Below are 24,403 nucleotides of genomic sequence, written 5' to 3' on the forward strand. Positions count from 1 at the left end.
TGGTATCATTTTTAATAAACTGGGAGGCATTGAACTGTTACTAAGATGCGACTTTACCGTTCAAATTTCATGCTTTAGACTTAATCGCTTATTTTGTAGAAAAGATGCAGGTCACAGTGGCTCCGTGTAAGATGTGAGAGGACACTGGCAAAAAACGCAATCGTTGGAGGATGTTCATATAGGAGTTCATATGCAGGACTTGTAGTTAGATCATTATTTATGACGCGGAAGAAGCCATTTCTAGAACAACAACTTTATTCTTCAACTGTCTTGATACCAACGCAGTAACACAAGAGTACAGTCACAGTGCCGCCTAATGGTCACACAGAGTAATGCACTTGTTTTCAAATATACTACATAGATGAAGGGGAAGACCGAAGGTTCAGGACAAACTTTAAACATCACACATACAAGCAAACAATCAAAACTGGGAAACACTTTTGACTTGTTAAAATCCTATCTTTTTGTCCCTTTTTGTAATTCCAGAACTCCCACAAGAAAATGTTTGTAAGGTGGAGGAGGACGGGGTTTTCAGTGACCAGCACCTGGATAACCTGGAGAGGAGCTGCAGCCCGGACCAGGAGGAACCAGGGCATCCACAGACTACAGAACTGGAGGAAGACTCCAGCGGTCAGGAGATGAAGCACGAGGACGTAGAGGTGGATGTTTCATTGGTCAATGTTGCTGATGTGAAAGTTGAAAATGGTGAACCAGGACCAAACTGTGGCCAGCTGCTGTTGCACACTTCTCCTGAAGCTCAAAACAAAGATGAGGAAGGGACTGAAAGTTTACGCTCAGACTTCAGTAAAACTGCAGATCCGGAGCCAATGAGACGACACGGTGACCACGAAGATGCTGCTGTCCCGTCAGACAGCAACTGTAAATCAAAGATGACCAGGACCCACACGGGGAAGAAGGTATTTTCTTGTAGCACTTGCAGGAAAGAGTTCAGTAAAAGTAGTATTTTAATAGCTCACATGAAGATCCACACTGGTGAAAGGCCGTACCTGTGCAGCACCTGCGGAAAATCGTTTAGACAATCATCAGATCTTAAACGCCACATAACCACGCACACGGGCGAGAAGCCCTACATCTGCAAAACATGTGGAAAAAGTTACAGGCTACGTTCCACCTTGGTGGTTCACATGAAGATCCACACCGGTGAAAAGCCGTACCTGTGCAACACCTGCGGAATATCGTTTAGACAATCATCAAATCTTAAAAGCCACATAGCCACGCACACGAACCAGAGGCCCTACATGTGCAAAACATGTGGAAAAAGTTACAGACTATCTTCCCACCTGCTGGTTCACTCGAGGATCCACGTGAGCGAGAAGCCCTACAACTGCAAAACATGTGGAAAAGGTTTCACACAAAGTGCCAGCCTGGTGATTCACTCGAGGATCCACACCGGTGAAAGGCCGTACCAGTGCAACACCTGCGGAAAAACCTTTTGTAGATCATCATCTCTTAAGCGCCACATAACCACACACACGGGCGAGAAGTGATATTTGTGCAAGACGTGCAACAAAGGTTTTAGCCGCAGAAGTATATTTCTGAATCACATGAGAAATCACCTGGAGGAGAAGTCTGGCGACTCGTGACAAATGAAGCTCATGTTGTCGTCCTCCGGGGGCAGCTGTCCACTCCTGTCTGACCCACAGAAGAAGAACCCGCAGAAGTCCAACCACCACCTCCTGTGGCCAGGGGCGGACTGGCCATATGTGTGATCTGGAGAATCACAGAACGGCCGGTAGTCCAGGACGGCCGGTGGCCGGCCACAGTGTTAGGACTCGGCCAGGCGGGGCTTTATAAATATATGGGCTTTATAAATGTATTAAATATATGAGCGCGGAGTCGGCGTGGCGAGGAGCTGTGCGGCGGTCAGTGAGTCGCGCTGTGAAGCCTGATTTATGGTTCCGCGTTAAATCGACGCAGAGCCTACGCCGTACGTTACGTGGCGACGTGCAACGTACGGCGTAGACTCGTAGCGGCTGCGAGTCTTTCATTGCTGGTTCGTTTTCTTAGCTCTGAGCTTTGTTGCTTTGTTTGTTAGTTTGCTGGTGTTTTTTCCCCTCTCTTCGATTTCTAAGTTATTTGTTAAGATGTTCTGAGTTCGCTGTGGGGTTTTTTCTGTGTTTTTCTATTAAACTACGCCTCGTTTTGACTAAAGTTTAACCCGGTTTTATTTTTAAAATTATCTTCAAAACATAAAAAGAAATCGTTCAAAAATCAGAATGAATACAGAAATTATTGGTGCTGTAAACATGTATCTTTTTGGAAAGGTGCACAACGTGGACTTTGGTAGAATAAGAACAAAAGTGCATTTGGATGAAGGGAATGTCATCCTGACTTCCCACATGAAAAAGATCGTTGGAAACAGTTAGGCACCAAATATAATATATTTAATTTTCTCAGATGGCAAAAATAAGAACTTTATTGATCCCACATAGGAGTAATTCATGTTATATCAGCTATAGAGAACAAGGTAGTGCCGAAAAACAATATATATCCCCCTCACAAAAATAAGAAAAACAGAGAAACATATTTTCTCACCAACAAAACATATTTACAAAAGTATTCAGTGGGGAGTACCCGGCCTTCTTGGAGTCCCTGGGAGGAGTACTTGATAGTGCTCCAACTGGGGACTTCAACGCTCACGTGGGCAATGACAGTGATACCTGGAGAGGCGTGATTGGGAGGAACGGCCTCCCCGATCTGAACCCGAGTGGTGTTTTGTTGTTGGACTTCTGTGCGAGTCACAGTTTGTCCATCACGAACACCATGTTCAGGCATAAGGGTGTCCATCAGTGCACGTGGCACCAGGACACCCTAGGCCGGAGGTCAATGATCGACTTTGTTGTCGTTTCATCTGACCTTCGGCCGCATGTCTTGGACACTCGGGTGAAGAGAGGGGCTGAGCTGTCAACTGATCACCACCTGGTGGTGAGTTGGATGCGCTGGCGGAGGAGGAGGTTGGACAGACCGGGCAGACCCAAACGGATTGTGAGGGTCTGTTGGGAACGTCTGGCTGAGCCCTCTGTCAGGGACATCTTCAACTCCCACCTCCGGGAGAGCTTCTCTCGGATCCCGGGGGAGGCGGGGGACATCGAGTCCGAGTGGACCATGTTCTCTGCCTCCATTGTCAACGCGGCGGCTCGAAGCTGCGGACGCAAGGTCTCCGGTGCCTGTCGTGGCGGCAATCCTAGAACCCGGTGGTGGACACCGGAAGTACAGGATGCCGTCAGACTGAAGAAGGAGTCCTACCGGGCTATGTTGGCCGGTGGGACTCCTGACGCAGTAGATAGGTACCGGCAGGCCAAGCGGGCCGCGGCTCGGGCAGTCTTGGAGGCAAAAACTCGGGTCTGGGAGGAGTTCGGGGAGGCCATGGAGGAGGACTTTCGGTCGGCCTCGAGGAAATTCTGGAGGACCGTTCGGCGCCTCAGAAGGGGGAAGCAGTACTCTGCCGGCTGGCTGACACGCCTCTGCGACATTGCATGGAGGAAGGGGACAGTACCGCTGGGGTGGCAAACCGGGGTGGTGGTCCCTCTGTTTAAAAAGGGGGACCGGAGAGTGTGTTCCAACTACAGGGGGATCACACTTCTCAGCCTCCCGGGGAAAGTCTACGCCAGGGTACTGGAGAGGAGATTACGGCCGATAGTCGAACCTCGGATTCAGGAGGAACAATGCGGTTTTCGTCCCGGTCGTGGAACACTGGACCAGCTCTATACCCTCCGCAGGGTGCTCGAGGGTTCATGGGAATTTGCCCAACCCGTCCACATGTGTTTTGTGGATCTGGAGAAGGCATTTGACCGTGTCCCTCGTGCCATTCTGTGGGGGGTGCTGAGTGAGTATGGAGTCCGGGGCCCTCTACTAAGGGCTGTCCGGTCTCTGTATGATCGGAGCAGGAGTCTGGTTCGCATTGCCGGCAGTAAGTCAGACTTGTTCCCGGTGCATGTTGGACTCCGGCAGGGCTGCCCTTTGTCACCGGTCCTGTTCATAATTTTTATGGACAGGATTTCTAGGCGCAGCCAGGGGCCGGAGGGGATCCGGTTTGGGAACCTCAGGATTTCATCTCTGCTTTTTGCAGATGATGTTGTCCTGTTGGCGTCATCAGACCGGGACCTCCAGCATGTGCTGGGGCGGTTTGCGGCCGAGTGCGACGCGGCAGGGATGAGAATCAGCACCTCCAAGACCGAGGCCATGGTTCTCGACCGGAAAAGGGTGGCATGCCTTCTCCGGGTGGGTGGAGAAGTCCTGCCTCAGGTGGAGGAGTTCAAGTATCTCGGGATCTTGTTCACGAGTGAGGGAACAATGGAGCGTGAGATTGACAGGCGGATCGGTGCAGCGTCCGCAGTAATGCGGTCGATGTACTGGACCGTCGTGGTAAAGAGGGAGCTGAGTCGAAAGGCAAAGCTCTCGATTTACCGGTCAATCTACGCCCCTACCCTCACCTATGGTCATGAACTTTGGGTAGTGACCGAAAGGACAAGATCGCGGATACAAGCGGCCGAGATGAGTTTCCTCCGCAGGGTGGCTGGACGCTCCCTTAGAGATAGGGTGAGGAGTTCGGTCACCCGGGAGGAGCTCGGAGTCGAGCCGCTGCTCCTCCACATTGAGAGGAGTCAGCTGAGGTGGCTTAGGCATCTGTACCGGATGCCTCCTGGACGCCTCCCTAGGGAGGTGTTCCAGGCATGTCCCACCGGGAGGAGACCCCGGGGAAGACCCAGGACACGCTGGAGAGACTATGTCTCTCGGCTGGCCTGGGAACGCCTCGGACTCCCCCCGGAAGAGCTGGAGGAGGTGTCTGGGGTGAGGGAAGTCTGGGCATCCCTGCTGAGGCTGCTGCCCCCGCGACCCGGTAACGGATAAAGCGGGAGAAGATGACCTGATGACCCTGACCTGAAAACATATTTAAAATTTTCAAAGTAACAAAATAACATATTTTCGGGCAATGAAATAACATTTGAACCATCTTTTAGACAATTACATTTGTTCATGAGAAAACATGTTTCTCTGTTTTTCTTTTGTGAGGGGGAACACACAGTCACATGAATACCTGGAAGCGTCCATGCTTATGACCACAGAGAAAGATCCTCATGTCCCTTGACAATGACAGAGTTGCAGAAAAAAGTGACCTGTTGAAGAAACTCGTTATCTAAACATTGAGAAAAATGGCATTGCTGGTTTGTTTTTTTAGGTTAACATTCAACCTTCATTTCTATATGAGTATTCAAGTTAAACTGAATATTTACACCCTCTTTACATTGTGATTTATCATAACTATTTCAGATAACTGTTTTGTATTGGTTCAACCAGAGGGACTGCAGTGAGACCTAGAACTAGAATAATATGCCCTTAACACAACATCTAGTCAAATCAGTGCTATTGCTATAATTTGGATGGTATAGTATCATGAGCCACTCATGCCAGGCGTTTTAGTTGTTGAGTTTCCACGCGCCGATTGCTTTGGGCCGGGCCTAGTCAAAGTCCAGGGCCGTTTTTTAGTCCCAGTCCGTTCCTGCCTGTGGCTGATGAGCCTAATCCCCTCCACACAAGGGTTGCAGGTTCAACCCGGATTTATGCTTCTCCGTCAACTTGACGCAGAGTGAACGATGTGGTCATGTACTTTTTTTAAAGTTCTGCATTGAGTTTGTTTGAATCCCTGTTCCTTCTTAAAATTGTATTATTTGTTGCTGTTGCGGTGCAAATAAAGAGCTGTTAGTATGTGCTGAAGTTTCTTTAAACGTGACAGTTTATTTCGTTCATCTACAAAGCCTCTCTCACACGTTCTTTTTCCCGTCTGTTTCTTCTTCACTCACATTCTCTTTGTAAAGTTAATCTGCAGCTCCATGTTGTTAAACTCTCTCCATCTACTCCGTTCAGAGGTTAGTCCAAGTTTGATCTATTTACATGTTCAGTTTTTACAACGTTCCTCTGAAAAACAGGAAGAAACTTCAGAGAAACGAGGACAAAAGAAGAAACACAACCATCAACACGTCAGAAACAGAACAGCCAACCATCTGTCACCATTTTATAAACTTTAATGTCTGCAGCATTAAACAAAAAACCTTGAAGATTTCAGAAGTCAGTGCAGTCAGATACGGTTTGCTTTTATTTCCCCTTTAAAATGTTTTTATTGATTTAGAAACATAACATCAGATTATCGTGATAATTCATGGGACAAACTAAGTCAAAACAATGTTATTAAAATGATCCATGCTGTGTTATTGTAACTATACGTTACAACATATTTGTGTACGTTTTTCATATTATTTAAATAATATAAAATTAACAATATTATTTAATCACATGTATAAAATCAAGTTGTACTAGATTTACAACTCGTCTGACACATGATTTATTATAAAGCTGATGTTGAGATCCGTGTTGAAGCTGCAGATCTGCAGGTTGGAGAGCAGGAAGAAGAGGGAGGATCATCGGGATCAGATTCCAGGAAGAGGACACACTTTGGATTTAACCCTTTTATATCAGACATCCGTTTAGAAGTAAATGTCTTTTTACCTCAACTCATATGTAGTCAGAAATAATAATGAAAAATTTAATTAAGTTTTCATTTTAAATGGATGAATTATTTTATTTATAATTCTGGAATATTACACTCTCCATATGTAGAAAGAGCAGCAGTGCCCCCTGGTGGTGAGTTATAAAAGCTCAACATAAACCCAAGAGTGAACAATCTATCGTAATAATAATAAAAACACAAAAAAGACTTATTTCTAGTTAAAATGTCTCAATTTTGTTAAAAAACAATCTCATTACACTTAAAACAAGACTCATCACTGGAAAAAAACAACAATTTTCACCTGTTTCAAGTAGATTTTCACTTAAAATAAGTAGAAAAAACTGCCAGTGGAACAGGATTTTTTTTTCTTGTAATGAGAAGATAAATCTTGTCCCACTGGCAGATTTTTCTACTTATTTCAAGTGAAAATTTACTTGAAACAGGTGAAAATTGTCAAATAAGTTATTTTTCTGGTGTTTTAAGTGTAATGAGATTTTTTGACTAAAAATGAGACATTTTAACTAGAAAAAAGACAAATATTATGATTTTGAGTTTTTGCAGTGTAGTGCAGCAACAAGAGGATAGTTGTCAGTGATGCAGATTATTGGTACAGCGTGATCAGTACAACCAGCATTTAGCTCAGAAAACAAGGTTGAAAGAGAAATGTCATCAAATGAAGTTGAAAAGTGGAGATGCACTTTTGTCCTTTATCCTCAACTTCCTCAATCACGTCATTTTGATCCAGTTTGTTATTTCACTGGTCTTGGCTTCATCAAATGACCCATCCTTAGTCCTAAAAGCATTGTCACACATGTCAGGGCTGGAGGCCTGAGCCTGGACTCCAAGATCTTCCACTGCTGCTGTTACCGGCACCTCAGCTGCTCCAGCAGCTCCACGTTACACCAGTTCTTATATTTTCCTGCAGCTTTGCCGGCACGTCCCAATACTTTAGCTGTCTGTGAACCACAGTCTGCTGTGTTTCTGAATGTCTTTACATTTGTGTTTACGTCATCCGTCTCTCTGTTGCTGCATTTTCCAGAGCGGGCAGCAAGACCTCAAACACCATAAAACAGTTGAGATGTTAATTTATTTTATTTTGAACATTTCGCACTTCACCATAAAAACTGTTACTTGAATTGAACTGAAAAAATGTTTATTGAACTAATTAGTATTTTGAGTTGTGGAGATTAATGATATTAAGACATTTTACTGAATGCCTAAAACTTAAGTAGAATGTAAGATAAATGTATGAGAAGTGGAATAAATGCAATGTCAAAAGCTTTAAGATCTAAAATTAGATTTCTATAAAAGACGATAAAGAAATCATGACCTCATTAATTTTCATTAATCCTTGTATGATTCTACACATTTACCGTAATGCAAAATGTAAAATTTAGACCAGTATCTACTTTGAACATATACTGAATTATTTTATTTTTAACCACACAGTTGCAATAAATAATGGTGTGCATTCATGTCCATCTATGGGAAGAATAAACCCAAACCTTTGATTTAAGCTTTAAAAGTGCAGTTTAATGGGCAGCTCGGTGGCGTAGTGGGTTAAGTAGCGGCTCATGTACTGAGGCTACAGTCCTCCTGCAGCGGTCCTAGGTTCAAATCCTGGCCTGCACCTTTGCTGCACGTCATCCCCATTCTCTCTCTCTACCCCCTTCCTGTCTGCAACTTGAATAAAGGGCCACTAGAGCCACAAAAAAAAAATGCTGTTTAATGAAACCTTCACAGTATCAAGTGCAAATCTTGAACATGAAACTTTGCTCATATCAACTAATTCAGCATTTGACGTTAGAAACAGCCAATCATACCTGCCCTAGAAACAGAATATTTGCAACAGCTGCAAGTCTGTTTCATCAACTCTTTCTCTGATACAGGTACAGTTAAAAGTGATGACATTCCCCTTCAAAATATTAACATGGACAACATCATAAAGTGCATCCTAAAAACACCTTCACGATACTTTGTTTGGGTGGAGAGGCTGAAACACACTGAGATATAACAGCCATCATTTCTGAACTAGCCAGAAATCCTGAGAGGGAAGCTTGATTTTGAGAGTCAAACCTAACATTTAGTTTTGGGAAATTCCTGCAAAAATAAACTTTGGAAGTCTCCAAAAATGTTTTCAAGTTTAGTGAATTCTGAAGGTCGATGGTGAACGTAGGACCGGATTTAACCAGAACCACTAAGGAGTGCAGGGAGAATATTAGGGGGGGGGGGGGGGTTCACACCCAAGAGTGAACCATCTCACTCTCTTCATAATAATATTAATGATGATAATAATAATAATAATAATAATAATAATAATAATAATAATAATAATAATAATAATAATAATAATAAATAAAAACACAAGTAAAAAAAAGACTTTAGTGCATCAACAAGAGGAAAGTTGGTACTCCTAGGTCAGCCAGTTTGGCGTTAGCTTCAGCTAACGATGGTATTGAAGGCGTGTTGAGCCGCATTTTGTAATAACGGTGCATTTTGTAATAAACGTCCAAAATGTAATAACTTTTTCATTTCATTTTGTAATAAAGCCCCATTTTGTAATACATTTTGCCACATTATGTATGGTAATAAGTTATTGCATTTTGAGAAGATTATTATAAAATGCACTTGCAACTTTTTTATTTTCTAGGAAATGTAATAACATAGTGCATTATGTAATAATACCTTTTATTATTGTTTGTTTAACAATGAATTTATACAAGAATGACTGTTGTTTTTTATGCAACTTCCCTTAGAGCTATGTAGCCCAATAAATCTATAATACTCCAAATATAACTTTAGTTTCCTATTTGAAGTTTGAAATTAAATAGGCCAATAACAAATAAATAAACTATGCTTTAGAATTGTTATTACATAATGCACCATGTTATTACATTTTCTAGAGAATAAAAAAGTTGCAAGTGCATTTTGTAAAAATCTTCTCAAAATGTAATAACTTATTACATAATGCTGCAAAATTTATAACAAAATGCGTTGGGGTAGTTTATTACAAAATGCGGCAGTTTATTACAAAATGAAATGACAAAGTTATTATATTTTGGACGTTTATTACAAAATGCACCGTTATTCCAAAATGCGGCTGAACAAGGCGGAGCAGTAATCCAGGGACAGAAGCCGTGCATAGGTGTTCATCCTGTCCAGGTGTTGGAAGGTGAAGTGAAGCCGAAGCCATCGCTTCATCCACTGATCTGTTGGCACGGTAGGAAAACTGATAGGAATCCACTGTGTCAGGAACCATGTAGTTGATGTGGGTTAAAAAAAGATGATCTGCTCTGTTGGTCTCTGGAGAAGGTTTAATGAAAATGTCTCTCCACATTTCTAGTCCATGAAAGAAGGCAGATTTTATGTCCATCAAATGCCGTGTCCATTGTTTTTGATAACTTCCTGCCACAAGGAGCCTCAGAGACTGAAGCACAGGTTGGAGATTCCTTCTGTAGCAGAAACTTGCACTTCCTCAAAACCTTGTGCAACAAGCCTGGCTTTTGGTACCAGTCCATTTTCCATCTCTTTCAAAGTGCAAACTCAACGAGTGGAGATGCACTTTTGTAATAATAATTATAATAATAATACAAATAATAATATGATAATGGAGGGAGGACTTTGCTGTTTCAGGGCCGAGACCACTTGCTTTCATGGAGAGGGACATGAATTCCTTCATGAATAAGGACTAAAAATAACGTTAAAGGTATTTGGAATATATTGAACGATGCCATTAGGAAAAGTTCAAGACAGACTAATTATCCACAATATTTAACCAATAAAGATGAAGTCATTAATGATATGAATGAGGTGGTTAATCATTTTAACAGGTATTTTGTGAGTGTTGGACCAAAGCTGGCAGAAAAATGTGTGATCCTGGATCAGCTGATGGATGGAAGGAAACATTAATAAGTAGAAATCCAGATTCAACGTTTCTCACAGCTGTGGAGGAGAGAGAAATCATAGATATTGTAAGTAAATGTAAAAACAAGGTGTCAACTGACTGTGGTGATATGACAATAGTCAAAAAGGTTATTGATGGATTGTTAACTGACATACAGCTGTAATCAGTCGCTCAGAACTGGGACATTTACAAAATAAAATGAAAACTGCAAAAGTCATCCCACTGTACAGAACTGGAGACAGACACCAATTCACTAATTACAGGCCTGATTCTTTACTCCCAACATTTTCTAAGATCTTAGAAAAAGTATTTATTTACAGGTTGGACAAATTAATGCCAATCAAAAGGCCACGCCACTAATTACGGATTAAACTTCTTGCTTTATATAATTCCAACCTGCCACAATACGAGGAAAAAGAGGCTTCAAACCCCTGCAGAAAACCTGTGGGTGATTCATGCATGAATGAACCGTCATTCTGAGTTTGGGGGTTAGTTTGGGATCTTTATTCCCTCTAGTGGTTAAATGTTGGAAACTGCAGCTTTAAATGTGTCTTGTATATCTATATATTTCACACCAAAATCAGTTTGATAGTTTGATCAGTTTGATATTTAAATGTTTTGATGTCTCAAAGACTTACCATGTGTATTATTTTGAAACCCATTGCAATAAAAGTTTCTTAACAACATAAATGTTTTATGACAAATAATAAAGTACACATGAATTAAAAAATATTTTTATTTTATATATTGATATTAACAATCGGAAGCTTATCATACAGGACTGTCTCAGAAAATTTGAATATTGTGATAAAGTTCTTTATTTTCTGTAATGCAACTAAAAAAAACAAAAATGTCATACATTCTGGATTCATTACAAATCAACTGAAATATTGCAAGCCTTTTATTATTTTAATATTGCTGATCATGTCTTTCTTAAAGATGCAGGGATAGATAATAAGATTTAAATGTGGTTATCTTATTTTATTTAGGTATTTCCTTTTTTCCCCCCTTTAAGTTAGACTGTAACCTGGTGTAATAATGATCCTGATGTTACACACTCCGGTACAGCAGGTGGCGGTAGAACCTAATAACGTTGGTTGTGATCCGCCATTAAACCTAGAGAAGAAGAAGGAGAGGACGGTTGTGTTGTTTCCTTTCTTTTTCCTCTTCAACAATGTCTAAGGTGAATCATCTGAGAGAGTTTATCGGTCAGCGACTAACAGCAGCTGCTGTAGAAATATTGTCAGTGTTTGAAAAAAGCATCTTGGAGTATGAAGAAGAGCTCGACCGTCAGCGCAGACTGTTGGACCTCGCCTGGAAACCTGAAATCAGACTCCACAGAGTCGGTACGTAACCCTGGAAAGTTGAATGAATGAACACATGAGTATGACTCCTACAAGATCCCTTTGTTTCCAGTTAAAAGCCGTGGTGATGAAGCAAACCAACTAAATGGGAAACTCCCCAGCTCAAGCAGCTGCTGATGTGGGATTCGGAAACATCCCGAACTAACTTGTTGTTCTGTTTACTTGGTGCTGCCTTTCATGCTCCATTCAGACTCTGGACCAGACTCATATTTCACACTTTACACTTAATCCTTTATTATGTAGAAAAGATGCAGATCACACTGGCTCCGTGTAGATTTTCTCTTTTTTTTAGAGCAAATCCCCATTGGAAGAAGAATAACAAAATTAACTGTGTCAAAAGCTTTGTATAAATCCAGAAAGATTCCCAAAGTGTATTCATTATTATTGATTGCAGTGTGAATTTTATCAACCAATTGAAGTAAAGCCATTTCTGTAGAATGATTTTTCCTAAATCCATATTGGTGTTTATACAGTATATTACAGTCCTGCAAATGTTTCATCATTCTGTTATAGACCAATTTCTCCAGGATCTTTGAGAAACCTGGGAGAACAGAAATGGGCCGGTAGTTACTAAATACACTATGGTCTCCAGATTTGTAAACAGGGACTACTTTGGTAATTTTGAGGTCATTGGGTATTATTCCAGTTTCTAGAGATTTGGTGAAAATATGGTCACACAGAGTAATGCACTTGTTTTCAAATATACTACATAGATGAAGGGGAAGACCGAAGGTTCAGGACAAACTTTAAACCTCACAAATACAACCAAACAATCAACACTGGGAAGAACTTTTGACTTGTTAAAATCCTATCTTTTTGTCCCTTTTTGTAATTCCAGAACTCCCACAAGAGAATGTTTGTAAGGTGGAGGAGGACGGGGTTTTCAGTGACCAGCACCTGGATAACCTGGAGAGGAGCTGCAGCCCGGACCAGGAGGAACCAGGGCATCCACAGACTACAGAACTGGAGGAAAACTCCAGCGGTCAGGAGATGAAGCACGAGGACGTAGAGGTGGATGTCTCATTGGTCAATGTCGCTGATGAGAAAGTTGAAAATGGTGAACCAGGACCAAACTGTGGCCAGGTGCTGTTGCACACTTCTCCTGAAGCTCAAAACAAAGATGAGGAAGGGACTGAAAGTTTACGCTCAGACTCCAGTAAAACTGCAGATCCGGAGCCAATGAGACGACACGGTGACCACGAAGATGCTGCTGTCCCGTCAGACAGCAACTGTAAACCAAAGCTGACCAGGACCCACACGGGGAAGAAGGTATTTTCTTGCAGCACTTGCAGGAAAGAGTTCAGTAAAAGATGTAATTTAATGGATCACATGAAGATCCACACTGGTGAAAGGCCGTACCTGTGCAACACCTGCGGAAAAACCTTTACTGAATCATCAGCTCTTAAGCGGCACATAACCACGCACATAAACATTATTTTTGGAAGATTCTAGGTTTCAAAGACTGTAATAATTTACCTTGTTGACTAATTAAGAAACATTTTGAGTGGATTTCTTTCCCTCAAAACACTCAGAAACACAGCCATGAAACCTTTTGCATAATGTTACACAGAGAACAACCTGCCATCAAGACATTTATGAAAATATCTATATTTTTCCATTTTGCAGGTTTCTACTGAGGAAATGCCTCCAGAAGATTCTGGTGTTACAAAGTCTTCCTCCACAATTGAAGATTTGGAACAGGTATATATTGATACTTTTAATAAACATTGTACATTATCTGAGTATGAAATAGTATTTTCTGAATGAATAGCATCGGGGTGCTAAAAAGATTACGGTAGGTTTTAATCTTAACCCGCACACTGTGCTCGTAAATTATTTCTTCCAGTTTGCACATTTCCATTTTTAGGAGCAAGTGAAATACTCGCTCTGTAGAGCCCTGCAGTAACGTCACATTGGACTACCAAAACAGCCAAATCACTGATCATTCAAAAAGGTGTACTTGAAAACAGGGTTTTGTTTCTGTAACTCATATTTGTTTGTATCTGTAACCGTAGTTTTGTAAACTTGTACATAGTAGTAGCTATTAAATATTTAGCTGTATGAAAGTGAGCTTGCAAGTGTCTGAATGCACAGACTTGTAAAACGGAGTTTGCACACATGTAGAAGTTTACGAAACTAAGCTTACAGATAAATGCTTGTACTTAAAAGTTTGCAAAACTATAGTTACAGGTACAAACATAAATGCACAGCTTTACAAAACTATGGTTACAGATACAAAACCCTGTTTTCAAGCAGTCCTTTCTGAATGATACAATATTCCATAAAAAAGGTGCAACCAAATCATGTGCTGGTGCAACCAACTTTCTCAGTTGTCGCACCAGTGGACGAGTTAGTCTGGAGCCTGTGCAAGACATTTTTGACCTTCTAAAGCTGTATTTCCACACTTATTTTTATCCTGTCACTTAATGGAAATGAACACATGAACACAGGCAGACCACGGTGTTAATTTTGAACACGTCTGCTCTTGTTCTCTATCTTAGATGGACACGGAGAATCAGTTCTGCAGTCCAACTGAAATGGCGACAGTTGTCAACAGTGAGAGGGTAAGTTGAATGTAATGTAGACATTTGATGGAAATTAGTTGGGTTTTTTTTAGTACTTTTAAGATAAATACATATGATTCTGAAATGTCTTGCTGCTCAAACTGTCTGGTAACAATAAATGTTACAATAAAAACATTCCAACAGTGTCAGAAACATAGCCTGGTGTGTGCAACTGTCTCCCCCTTGGACAAGTGTCTCCAGTGTGTGGGACCTGTGTCCTCCCTCAAGTGGCTTGGCTATAAATGCAGAGGTGAGATATTAAATGAATTGGCTCTGTCTGGTGAAAGGTAGTAGGTGTATGTGCTGTGTTCTGTGGTACGATTAACCACTCTATTAACACCTATGGAAAATGATCCTGGTACAGCATAGGCTACTGTACCTACTATTGTTTCAGTTTAACTATGGTGTCATTATCAAATTGAAGACAGCTACCTTACTTTATTAGAGTGAGATTGATTGCAGTGTGTGTCATATATGTCATCTAATTCAGATTACATAAAGATGTTTCATTCTGCCTTATTGGCACTGACCAGTTCTGCGAGGGTCATACTGTAGGTTTTCCTCAATCCACCTTGTTCTCCACTTGGATGTGTGAACATTTACATCAATAAGTGTCAGTGAGTCGGTGAGGTGCTCAAACTCGAAGTCTTTCACTTTGTTTTTTAAATCAGTCACATATGCATCAACAGTCTCTGATATTCCTTGCACTTGAATAAAGAACAGGTGCCTCAAATACGTCACATTTTTCCTTGGCTCACAATGTTGGCAGAAATGTTCTTTCAATGTATCATAGTCATCTACGTCTTCATCAAAGTCACAAGTTTTATATACGTTTAATTGCTTCGTCCCCGGCCACATGTAGGAACGTGGCTCTTTTCACTGAATTAGACTTTTCGTCGATTCCGCTGGCGCCAAGAAACAGTTCAGATCTCTGGATCCAGACTCCAATTTTCTGCTAGATTTCCTACAGTCACAGTGCCACTTAATGGTCACACAGAGTAATGCACTTGTTTTCAAATATACTACATAGATGAAGGGGAAGACAGAAGATTCAGGACAAACTTTAAACTTCACAAATACAACCAAACAATCAACACTGGGAAACACTTTTGACTTGTTAAAATCCTGTCTTTTTGTAATTCCAGAACTCCCACAAGAAAATGTGTGTAAGGTGGAGGAGGACGGGGTTTTCAGTGACCAGCACCTGGATAACCTGGAGAGGAGCTGCCGCCCGGACCAGGAGGAACCAGGGCATCCACAGACTACAGAACTGGAGGAAGACTCCAGCGGTCAGGAGATGAAGCACGAGGACGTAGAGGTGGATGTCTCATTGGTCAATGTCGCTGATGTGAAAGTTGAAAATGGTGAACCAGGACCAAACTGTGTCCAGCTGCTGTTGCACACTTCTCCTGAAGCTCAAAACAAAGATGAGGAAGGGACTGAAAGTTTACGCTCAGACCCCAGTAAAACTGCAGATCCGGAGCCAATGAGACGACACGGTGACCACGAAGATGCTGCTGTCCCGTCAGACAGCAACTGTAAATCAAAGCTGACCAGGACCCACACGGGGAAGAAGGTATTTTCTTGCAGCACTTGCATGAAAGAGTTCAGTAAAAGTCGTAATTTAATGGATCACATAAAGATCCACACTGACAAAAGGCCGTATCTGTGCAACACCTGCGGAAAAACCTTTACTAGATCATCACATCTTAAACGCCACATAACCACGCACACGGGCGAGAAGCCCTACATCTGCAAAACATGTGGAAAAAGTTACACACAACGTTCCCAACTGGTGGTTCACTCGAGGATCCACACCGGCGAAAGGCCGTTCGTGTGCAACACCTGCGGAAAAACCTTTACTGAATCATCAAGTCTTAAACGGCACATAACCACGCACACGGTCGAGAAGCTATATTTGTGCAACACGTGCAACAAAGGTTTTAGCTGCAGAAGTAATTTGCTGAGACACATGAAAAATCACCCGGAGGAGAAGTCTGGTGACTCGTGACAAATGAAGTTCATGTTGTCGTCCTCCGGGGGCAGCTGTCCACTCCTGTCTGACCCACAGAAGAAGAAACCGCAGAAGTCCAACCACCACCTCCTGTGGCTGATGAGCCTAATCCCCTCCCCACAAGGGTTGCAGGTTCAACCCGGTTTTATGCTTCTCCGTCAACTTGACGCAGAGGGAACGATGAGGTTGTGTTGCAATGAGGTTTTTTTTTTAAGTTCTCCATTGAGTTTGTTTGAATCCCTCTTCCTTCTTAAAATCGTATTACTTGTTGCTGTTGGTAACTTGCCATCTCCACGGTGCAAATAAAGAGCTGTTAGTATTTGCTGAAGTTTCTTTAAACGTGACAGTTTATTTCGTTCATCTACAAAGCCTCTCTCACACGTTCTTTTTCCCGTCTGTTTCTTCTTCACTCACATTCTCTTTGTAAAGTTAATCTGCAGCTCCATGTTGTTAAACTCTCTCCATCTACTCCGTTCAGAGGTTATATATTGTGATGTTATACATAGTTTGCTGAAAACTGTAAAAGGCTTTATGCATTTTAAAATCTGAGCTGCGCGTACATCAGATTATCGTGATAATTGATGGGACAAACTAAGTCAAAACAATGTAATTCAAATGATCCATGCTGTGTTATTGTAACTATACAAGCTAAAGTTACAACATATTTCTGTACGTTTTTCACATTATTTAAATAATATGAAATTAACAATATTATTTAATCACATGTATAAAATCAAGTTGTACTAGATTTACAACTCGTCTGACACATGATTTATTCTAAAGCTGATGTTGAGATCCGTGTTGAAGCTGCAGATCTGCAGGTTGGAGAGCAGGAAGAAGAGGGAGGATCATCGGGATCAGATTCCAGGAAGAGGACACACTTTGGATTTAACCCTTTTATATCAGACATCCGTTTAGAAGTAAATGTCTTTTTACCTCAACTCATATTTAGTCAGAAATAATCATGAAAATTTAATTAAGTTTTCATTTTAGATGGATGAATTATTTTATTTATAATTCTGGAATATTACACTCCCCATATGTAGAAAGAGCAGCAGTGCCCCCTGGCGGTGAGTTATAAAAGCTCAACATAAACCCAAGAGTGAAAATTCTATCGTAATAATAATAACAAGCAGTGGCGGCTGGGGATAAAAAATGTTGGGGGTGCGCACTGGCGAGTGAGGATTACAATACAACTATAAACTCTACTTGAACATAAATTTTTTTGTTATTTTTTATTGCATATCATTACATATACTACATATACTAAATATTCATGTAGCATATTTTACATAAACATTTAAAATGTTTCAAGTAACAAAATAACATTTTAACAATTTTTCAGATTTTTTCAGTTATTATATAGAGATATTGACAGATATTGTCTGAAAAATGGTTCAAATATGTTATTTTTTATTTGAAAAATCTAAAATTTGTTTTGTTGATGAGAAAATATTTTCTTATTTTTGTGAGGGGGGATATATATTGTTTTTCGGCACTACCTTGTTCTCTATAGCTGATATAACATGAATTACTCCTATGTGGGATCAATAAAGTTCTTATTTTTGCCTTCTCAGAAAATTAAATATATTATATTTGGTGCCTAACTGTTTCCCAAGTATATTAGTGCATGTGTGAATGAATAAATGAGACGTAAAACGTACATTTCTTTGTAGAAAGGTGCTTTATGAAAATAAGTCCATTTACTTGTATTAGTTTACAGCGCAGTCTTGAACATCCAATATGGCGGCGACGTTGACGTATCAGCAGCTCCATGGAAGGAGGAGGAGACATGTCTATGCGGAAATCCAGATTGTAACACCTGGCGGAAGAGCGAAAGTTTGGAGCGAACGGAACACGTGAGCAGTGATTCCTTTGAGGAGGACGGTTCTGTTGTTTCCTTTCTTTTTCCTCTTCAACAATGTCTAAGGTGAATCATCTGAGAGAGTTTATCGGTCAGCGACTAACAGCAGCTGCTGTAGAAATATTGTCAGTGTTTGAAAAAAGCATCTTGGAGTATGAAGAAGAGCTCGACCGTCAGCGCAGACTGTTGGACCTCGCCTGGAAACCTGAAATCAGACTCCACAGAGTCGGTACGTAACCCTGGAAAGTTGAATGAATGAACACATGAGTATGACTCCTACAAGATCCCTTTGTTTCCAGTTAAAAGCCGTGTTGATGAAGCAAACGAACTCAATGGGAAACTCCCCAGCCAGCCGTCATTCGTACTTCCGTGGTCAAATCAGCCGCTCCTAAATGTTCATGTGCTCCTATTTCAGCCTTTACGGTAAATGAATGCGGCTCAAAAACGGAAATATATGAAGTTCTGAGTTTGAGATAATGCAGATGTGTTTTTCATATACCCATACTTCCACTGTAATATTTACAAGCTCTTACTGTAAAAGAAAAGGATGAAACACTTTTCTTAAGATCTAAACTGCAAACACCTTTTCTAAAAAGGTCAGTCTCATTTTTCTCTTAAGCTTCTGTTTTTCAGAGACTATAAAAATGAATTCTACTATAATTTCACCCAATGCCTCATATAGCCCTCTTCACACCTACAATCACTACAAGCACACTGGATTTCAAACAATTTTACTGTGGAAAAATTGAAATATTAAGGTGTAAACTTCAAACACCTTACTTTTCTAAAAAAAGGGATTTGCCTTTTTTCCTTCAGGTTCTGTTTTGCAGAGACTGTAAAAATGAATTCTCCCATAATTTCACCCAATACCTCATATATCTCTTCATAACTACAATCACTACAGGCACAGTGAATTTCAAACAATTTTACTGTACAAATATTAAATAGAAAACACCTTCTTCTCACCGTACTCGTGTTTATTGGGCCAACGTTTTGGTCATAAACCTTTTTCAAGGCATCAAACAGATCGGAACAAAAGCTTGTCTATTATAGGCTGGTAGGACTATGTGGTCCAATCAGGCGCCGCCACACAAACACCTGAGCACCTTCAAACAAGGTCACATACCGAAATACAGTCAGTAAGCATCACCAAAAACCAGGGAAGAAGAGACAACACCCATAAAGTGCATGCATGAAATGCATCAATCAATGACCATCGAATCCAAAGGTATAATCATTAGAAAGGGAGGATGATTATACCTGTAAAGTGTCAATCTTAGGTAGCAATCAATTAAAAATATTTACAATGAGGGAAGAGAGTCATACAGCAGAAATCCCATCTAAGGGCCTGATTTACTAAAGGTTTGCGTGTGTAAAAACCTGTGCAAACTTGACATCACCCGCAAACCAATGTGCGAGCTGATCTACTAACGGCGTGCAAAGACGACTGCGTCTCTCAAATGCGCAAAATTGCACACGCAATTCAGTTAGTACTTTTGCCCTGATGAATAATCAATATGGGGCGTACCCGGCAGAAATCCTAAATACTGGGAGGGGAACATGCAAATAGGTTAATTTACCACGCGCAATGAGATTTACCAAGCCTGAAAGTAATTGCGGGGATTGTGATTGCGTCTATATTTAATACGTTCGAAAGGAAGGTGCTAATCTGCTGCTGCCATTGTGGCAAGGAGGCGACATCCAAAATCAAAGAATACGCAGAGAGAGAGTCTTTGTTCTGCTGCATGCTATTTTAAAAATGGTTGCACAAGTTTTATTAAAGGCCACTTTTTCTTTAGTTCTTCGTCTTATATCTTGCGACCTTCTCTTATTGTGCCCCCCTCCACTCGCCCACAAGCAGGCCAAGCCTTTGTGCCAAACTGCCAAATTAAATTACATTTAATTAAAACCCGTGCTTATTAATCACAAAACACAGGTTAAACATCATGACCAAATCCGCTCCGACCCGCTGTGTCATCAGCGCAGAGACTTCAGCTTCGCCTGAATTATGGTTCCGCGTTAAATCGACGGCGTAGCCAACGCGTAGGGTCGCGGTGCGTTGTGCGTCGCCGCGTACCCTACGCCGTCGGTTCTGCGTTGGTGTGACGCGGAACCATAAATCAGCCTTTAGTGTGCGCTCTGTAGGCTGTTCTGAACACTTCTCTTCTCTCGGCCATATGATGGTCCCGTCTGTCACACATTTACTGTCAGTGTTTGCTATATAATATATAATATTTGTAATATACTGTGGACATCTGAATAAAAACTTAACTCATAAATAGATGAATCAAAGCGCTCTCCAGCTCTGCGTCTGATTGTCTTTTTCTCCTCAGATCATGCCGAGCACCGCCGGGTCACGCAAACCCGACCAATTCAATATTAAAATCAAATTCAGTCCTGTGGCCCGTTTTTCGATTTCGTATTTTTGATCTGTGCCTAAAATTGAAATATGAAAAACCAGCCGTTTTTCCGTTTTTTGTGTTATAATAAAAAACTAATAACAACATAACCAGTCACTTTTTCATGTTTTGGTTTTTGATTGGCAATTGAAAATGGAAAGAACTCTCCATGCAAAGTTTGCGCTCGCAAACCGTAAGACGCGCAACACCTCATTTAAATACTGCAGTTTGCACCTGTTATCAATTGCGCACGCAATCTTAGTTGATCACCCGCAAAACACACAACAACAGCACGCGCAAACTTTTTCAGTGCACACGCAATTTAGTACTCTTTATTTAGGATCTTAGTAAATCGGGCCCTAAGTGTTCTGATCTTATACAGTATAACAAATAGGGAGGATGAATGTACTGTAAAAACACAAAGTACATCAAAACTTATCATAAGGAGAACATCTTAGAATAAATAGGAGTCAGGTCCAGTCTCCTAATCGACCCCTTCCCTGGAGAAAGGAAGGGAAAGGAGAACTGGTCAAATTCAACTCTCAAAATGTTTAAATATACTTAAAAGATGTTAACTTTATTTATTTATTTATATATATATATATATATATATATATATATATATATATATATATCTCACACACACACATGACACAAGTTATACATATTGATACTGGCTATCGTTATTGTGGGGGAGTGTGAGGAAGGAAACTACACATGATAAAAAAACCAAATCATAACATAACACTCAAAGGCAGTTCATCATTCAATCCCTTCGGTGCCAGTGTTTGCAAAGTAAAAATCCAGAAGAGCTCTCGACGTTTTAGCAGCAAGTCCAGATTCCCACCCCTCCGTGGAAGGCTGACTTTTTCAAGCCCACAAAAACGTAAAGTTGAGATATCATGTTTGTTCTCGTTGAAATGAACAGCCACAGGCTAGTTAATGTCTTTTCTCCATATGGAGCTTTTGTGTTCACTTATCCTTTGTTTTAACTGTCTGGAAGTTTTTCCCACATATGCTAGACCTCAACGGCAGCGTAGCATATATATATGACATGTGTAGATGTGCAAGTAATCACCTCTTTGATGGAAATTTTTTTATTAGAGTGGGGATGATAAAAAAAGTTGGTCTTGGAGGTGTTGTTGCATTGTGCGCAGTTACCACACCGGTAATTTCCAGCAGGTAAGGGAGCCAACCGTCTCTGAGTAGGTGGCTTAGGTGTTTGGGTAGTATAGTCAGCGGGAACAAGCAGGTCTTTTAGAGTTTTTTCCGTTTATATACAAAGGGGGGGGATCTTTAAAAGTGGGGGCCAATTCAGGGTCCGAGGTCAGGATGTGCCAGTATTTCTCTAATAATAATAATAATGATAATAATAAATAATAATGACTTGGATTTATATAGCGCCCTTCTAGGCACCCAGAGCGCTTTACAGAAATCATTATTCATTCATACACATCCTCACTGGTGGTGGTAAGCTACATTTGTAGCCACAGCTGCCCTGGGGCAGACTGACGGAAGCGTGGCTGCCATTCCGCGCCTAACGGCCCCTCCGACCACCACCAACATTCATACACATTCACACGAGGCAAGGTGGGTAAGGTGTCTTGCCCAAGGACACTACGACAGCAAACTGGGACAGAGCGGGATTCGAACCGCCGACCTTCGGATCATTGGATGACCCGCTCTACCACCTGAGCTACTGCCGCCCCAAATGTGGATTTCACAGAGTGATGCAGGTCACAGAGAACTTCCTTTCTTTCTTTTGGGGTTTTTGTAGCAGTTCTGAGCGTGATTTCTTCCGTGCCGCATCATACGCCCTCTGGATACAATCCGTAGGATATCCCTGCTGGACAAATCTAGAGCTCATCTCTGATGTCTTGGCTATGAAATCCTCTGTACTGCTGCAAATTCTCCGGAGTCTAAAAAACTGGCTTTTGGGTAGGCCTCTTTTGAGGGGAGGAGGATGAAAACTACTAGCCAATAAGAACGTATTTCCTTCGGTTTCTTTGCAGTAGAGTGAAGTGGATGAGGAGCCATTCTTTTGTTCAACCCACCTATCTAGAAAATGAACTTTTTCACTACTATACTCCATTGTAAATTGGAGGTTGCTGTTGAAGCTAATTCAGTAAGGTAAAAAAGTCTTCCAGTTCATTAGCATCAGCTTTAAAGCAGCACAACATAACTTTCAGCTTTTCTGAGTTTGAGGGCATCTTTTGGACAAAAGCGGTAGTGCTTTACCAGAAAGATCACTACGTTTCCCATGAGCACCAGCACGTACTGCCGGAAAACTCCTGTCCCGTCGCGTGCATTTGTTTTGAGAGAAGACGGGACGCTTTTCTGTTTCACCAAGTGAACAGACGGAACGCAAAAAAAAGATGTTAAACTGCTGGAAAGGAACTGGAATTTACCGGGATACCTTAAACAAGGAAGCCAGGGAGCGGTATCTGGAGAAAATAATGATTATTAACAATCTGGATCCATATGAAATCCCTACTAAAGAATGGAGCTCCTCGTCGGAGCGCCACTCTTTAGAAGGATTTACTGCCGCAGTTCTGCACAACCCACGTCTTAGGCTACCTTGTTTAGGAGTGTTTGGCAGCTGCTTTGGTAAATGTTAGTATAATAAATTAGTATAATAGTACAACATACAGTACATGTTTTGTATTACTCTTACTTTTTTTTTGTTTTTTTTGACTGCTTTGAAGAGGCTCCGAGGCGTGAGCAATATTTTTTTTTCCTCCTGAGATTATTTTTTTCCTCTGCAGCAACAAATCAAACAGTTAATATTTTTTCCTCAACAAAATTAATCCCACCGCAGAGAGCTGGCCAGCAACTGCGTTTAGCTGGAGAAGTGGGGAATAAAACCCGTTTGAATGATCCGACCCCGGTCTGTGAGTGTTTGTTTGTGGTTTAATAAACCCGTGTTTTGATCCGACGCCCGTCTGTGTGCGTGTTTGTTTGTTTACTGAGGAACGTTATGTTTGGTCGGACTCGTTACAGCCGCGATCCAACCGAGCCGACGACTCTTTTACTCTTTTAATTTGTTATCTCAGATAATTGGCCGGCCTCCGTGGTTCTGCCTCCGAGCAGGAAAGCAGTGAAAAGTTAAACCATTAGCGATCTTTTCCCCACGTCTGTTATGTGGAGCTGCTGCAGCCACAACGCAGCAACGGGTTACCAGCTTCTGCAGAGCTGCGCTCCCAGCCACGCCCATTTTCGTCTCGACTACGAATCGGGAAGGAGGGGGAAGTGACGTATGCCGTAAAGCAGTCAAAGCCGTAAAAATTTGTAGTTTTTTAGTGTGGCAGGGTTCCTACCATGCTCCTCAAAGTTACATAGTGCCAGTGAAGGTGATACAGACCCCCCCAGACCATGACAGAGGTGTCATTAAACCTGTTGGAAGTTGATGTACCATCACAATGACTCTGGAAATATGATATTAAGGTGGAAAAGTTACATAGTGCCGCTTTAATTAGACAGAAGATGCCATCAATGAATCTGTACCATTTTAAGATTTTTGGCAAAAAAATATTGTGCTCAGGATTTCACACAAAGTTTTTTTTCAAAGTGACCCACATGTAGATTTGTGTAATTCGGAGCACAAATAGAGCTGGTACCAGATACTTGTAAATAATATTCACCATTAAAGTTAAAGTAGTTTTTCTTCATGATTAAACTAGCTAAGTCAACAATAAACGTACCCAGGGGCATGAGTAAGTCCTGCAAATACAACTTTTAGGATTCTCTACCTCCATCATGGGGAATATT

The 24,403-nt window shown here is 41.3% G+C and overlaps 1 protein-coding gene across 1 annotated transcript; it reads left to right on the forward strand.

Moving 5' to 3' along the window:
- Window positions 1–666: 666 nt before the first annotated feature.
- LOC133440417 (zinc finger protein 239-like) lies at window positions 667–16,436 on the forward strand. Its single transcript, XM_061717675.1, has 2 exons — window positions 667–1,504; window positions 16,018–16,436. Exons 1-2 carry the CDS (start codon window positions 828–830, stop codon window positions 16,367–16,369), a joined length of 1,029 nt encoding a protein of 342 aa, XP_061573659.1. The 5' UTR covers window positions 667–827; the 3' UTR covers window positions 16,370–16,436.
- Window positions 16,437–24,403: the final 7,967 nt, after the last annotated feature.

This window comes from Cololabis saira, chromosome 3 (assembly GCF_033807715.1).
Source record: "Cololabis saira isolate AMF1-May2022 chromosome 3, fColSai1.1, whole genome shotgun sequence".
Lineage (NCBI taxonomy): Eukaryota > Metazoa > Chordata > Actinopteri > Beloniformes > Belonidae > Cololabis > Cololabis saira.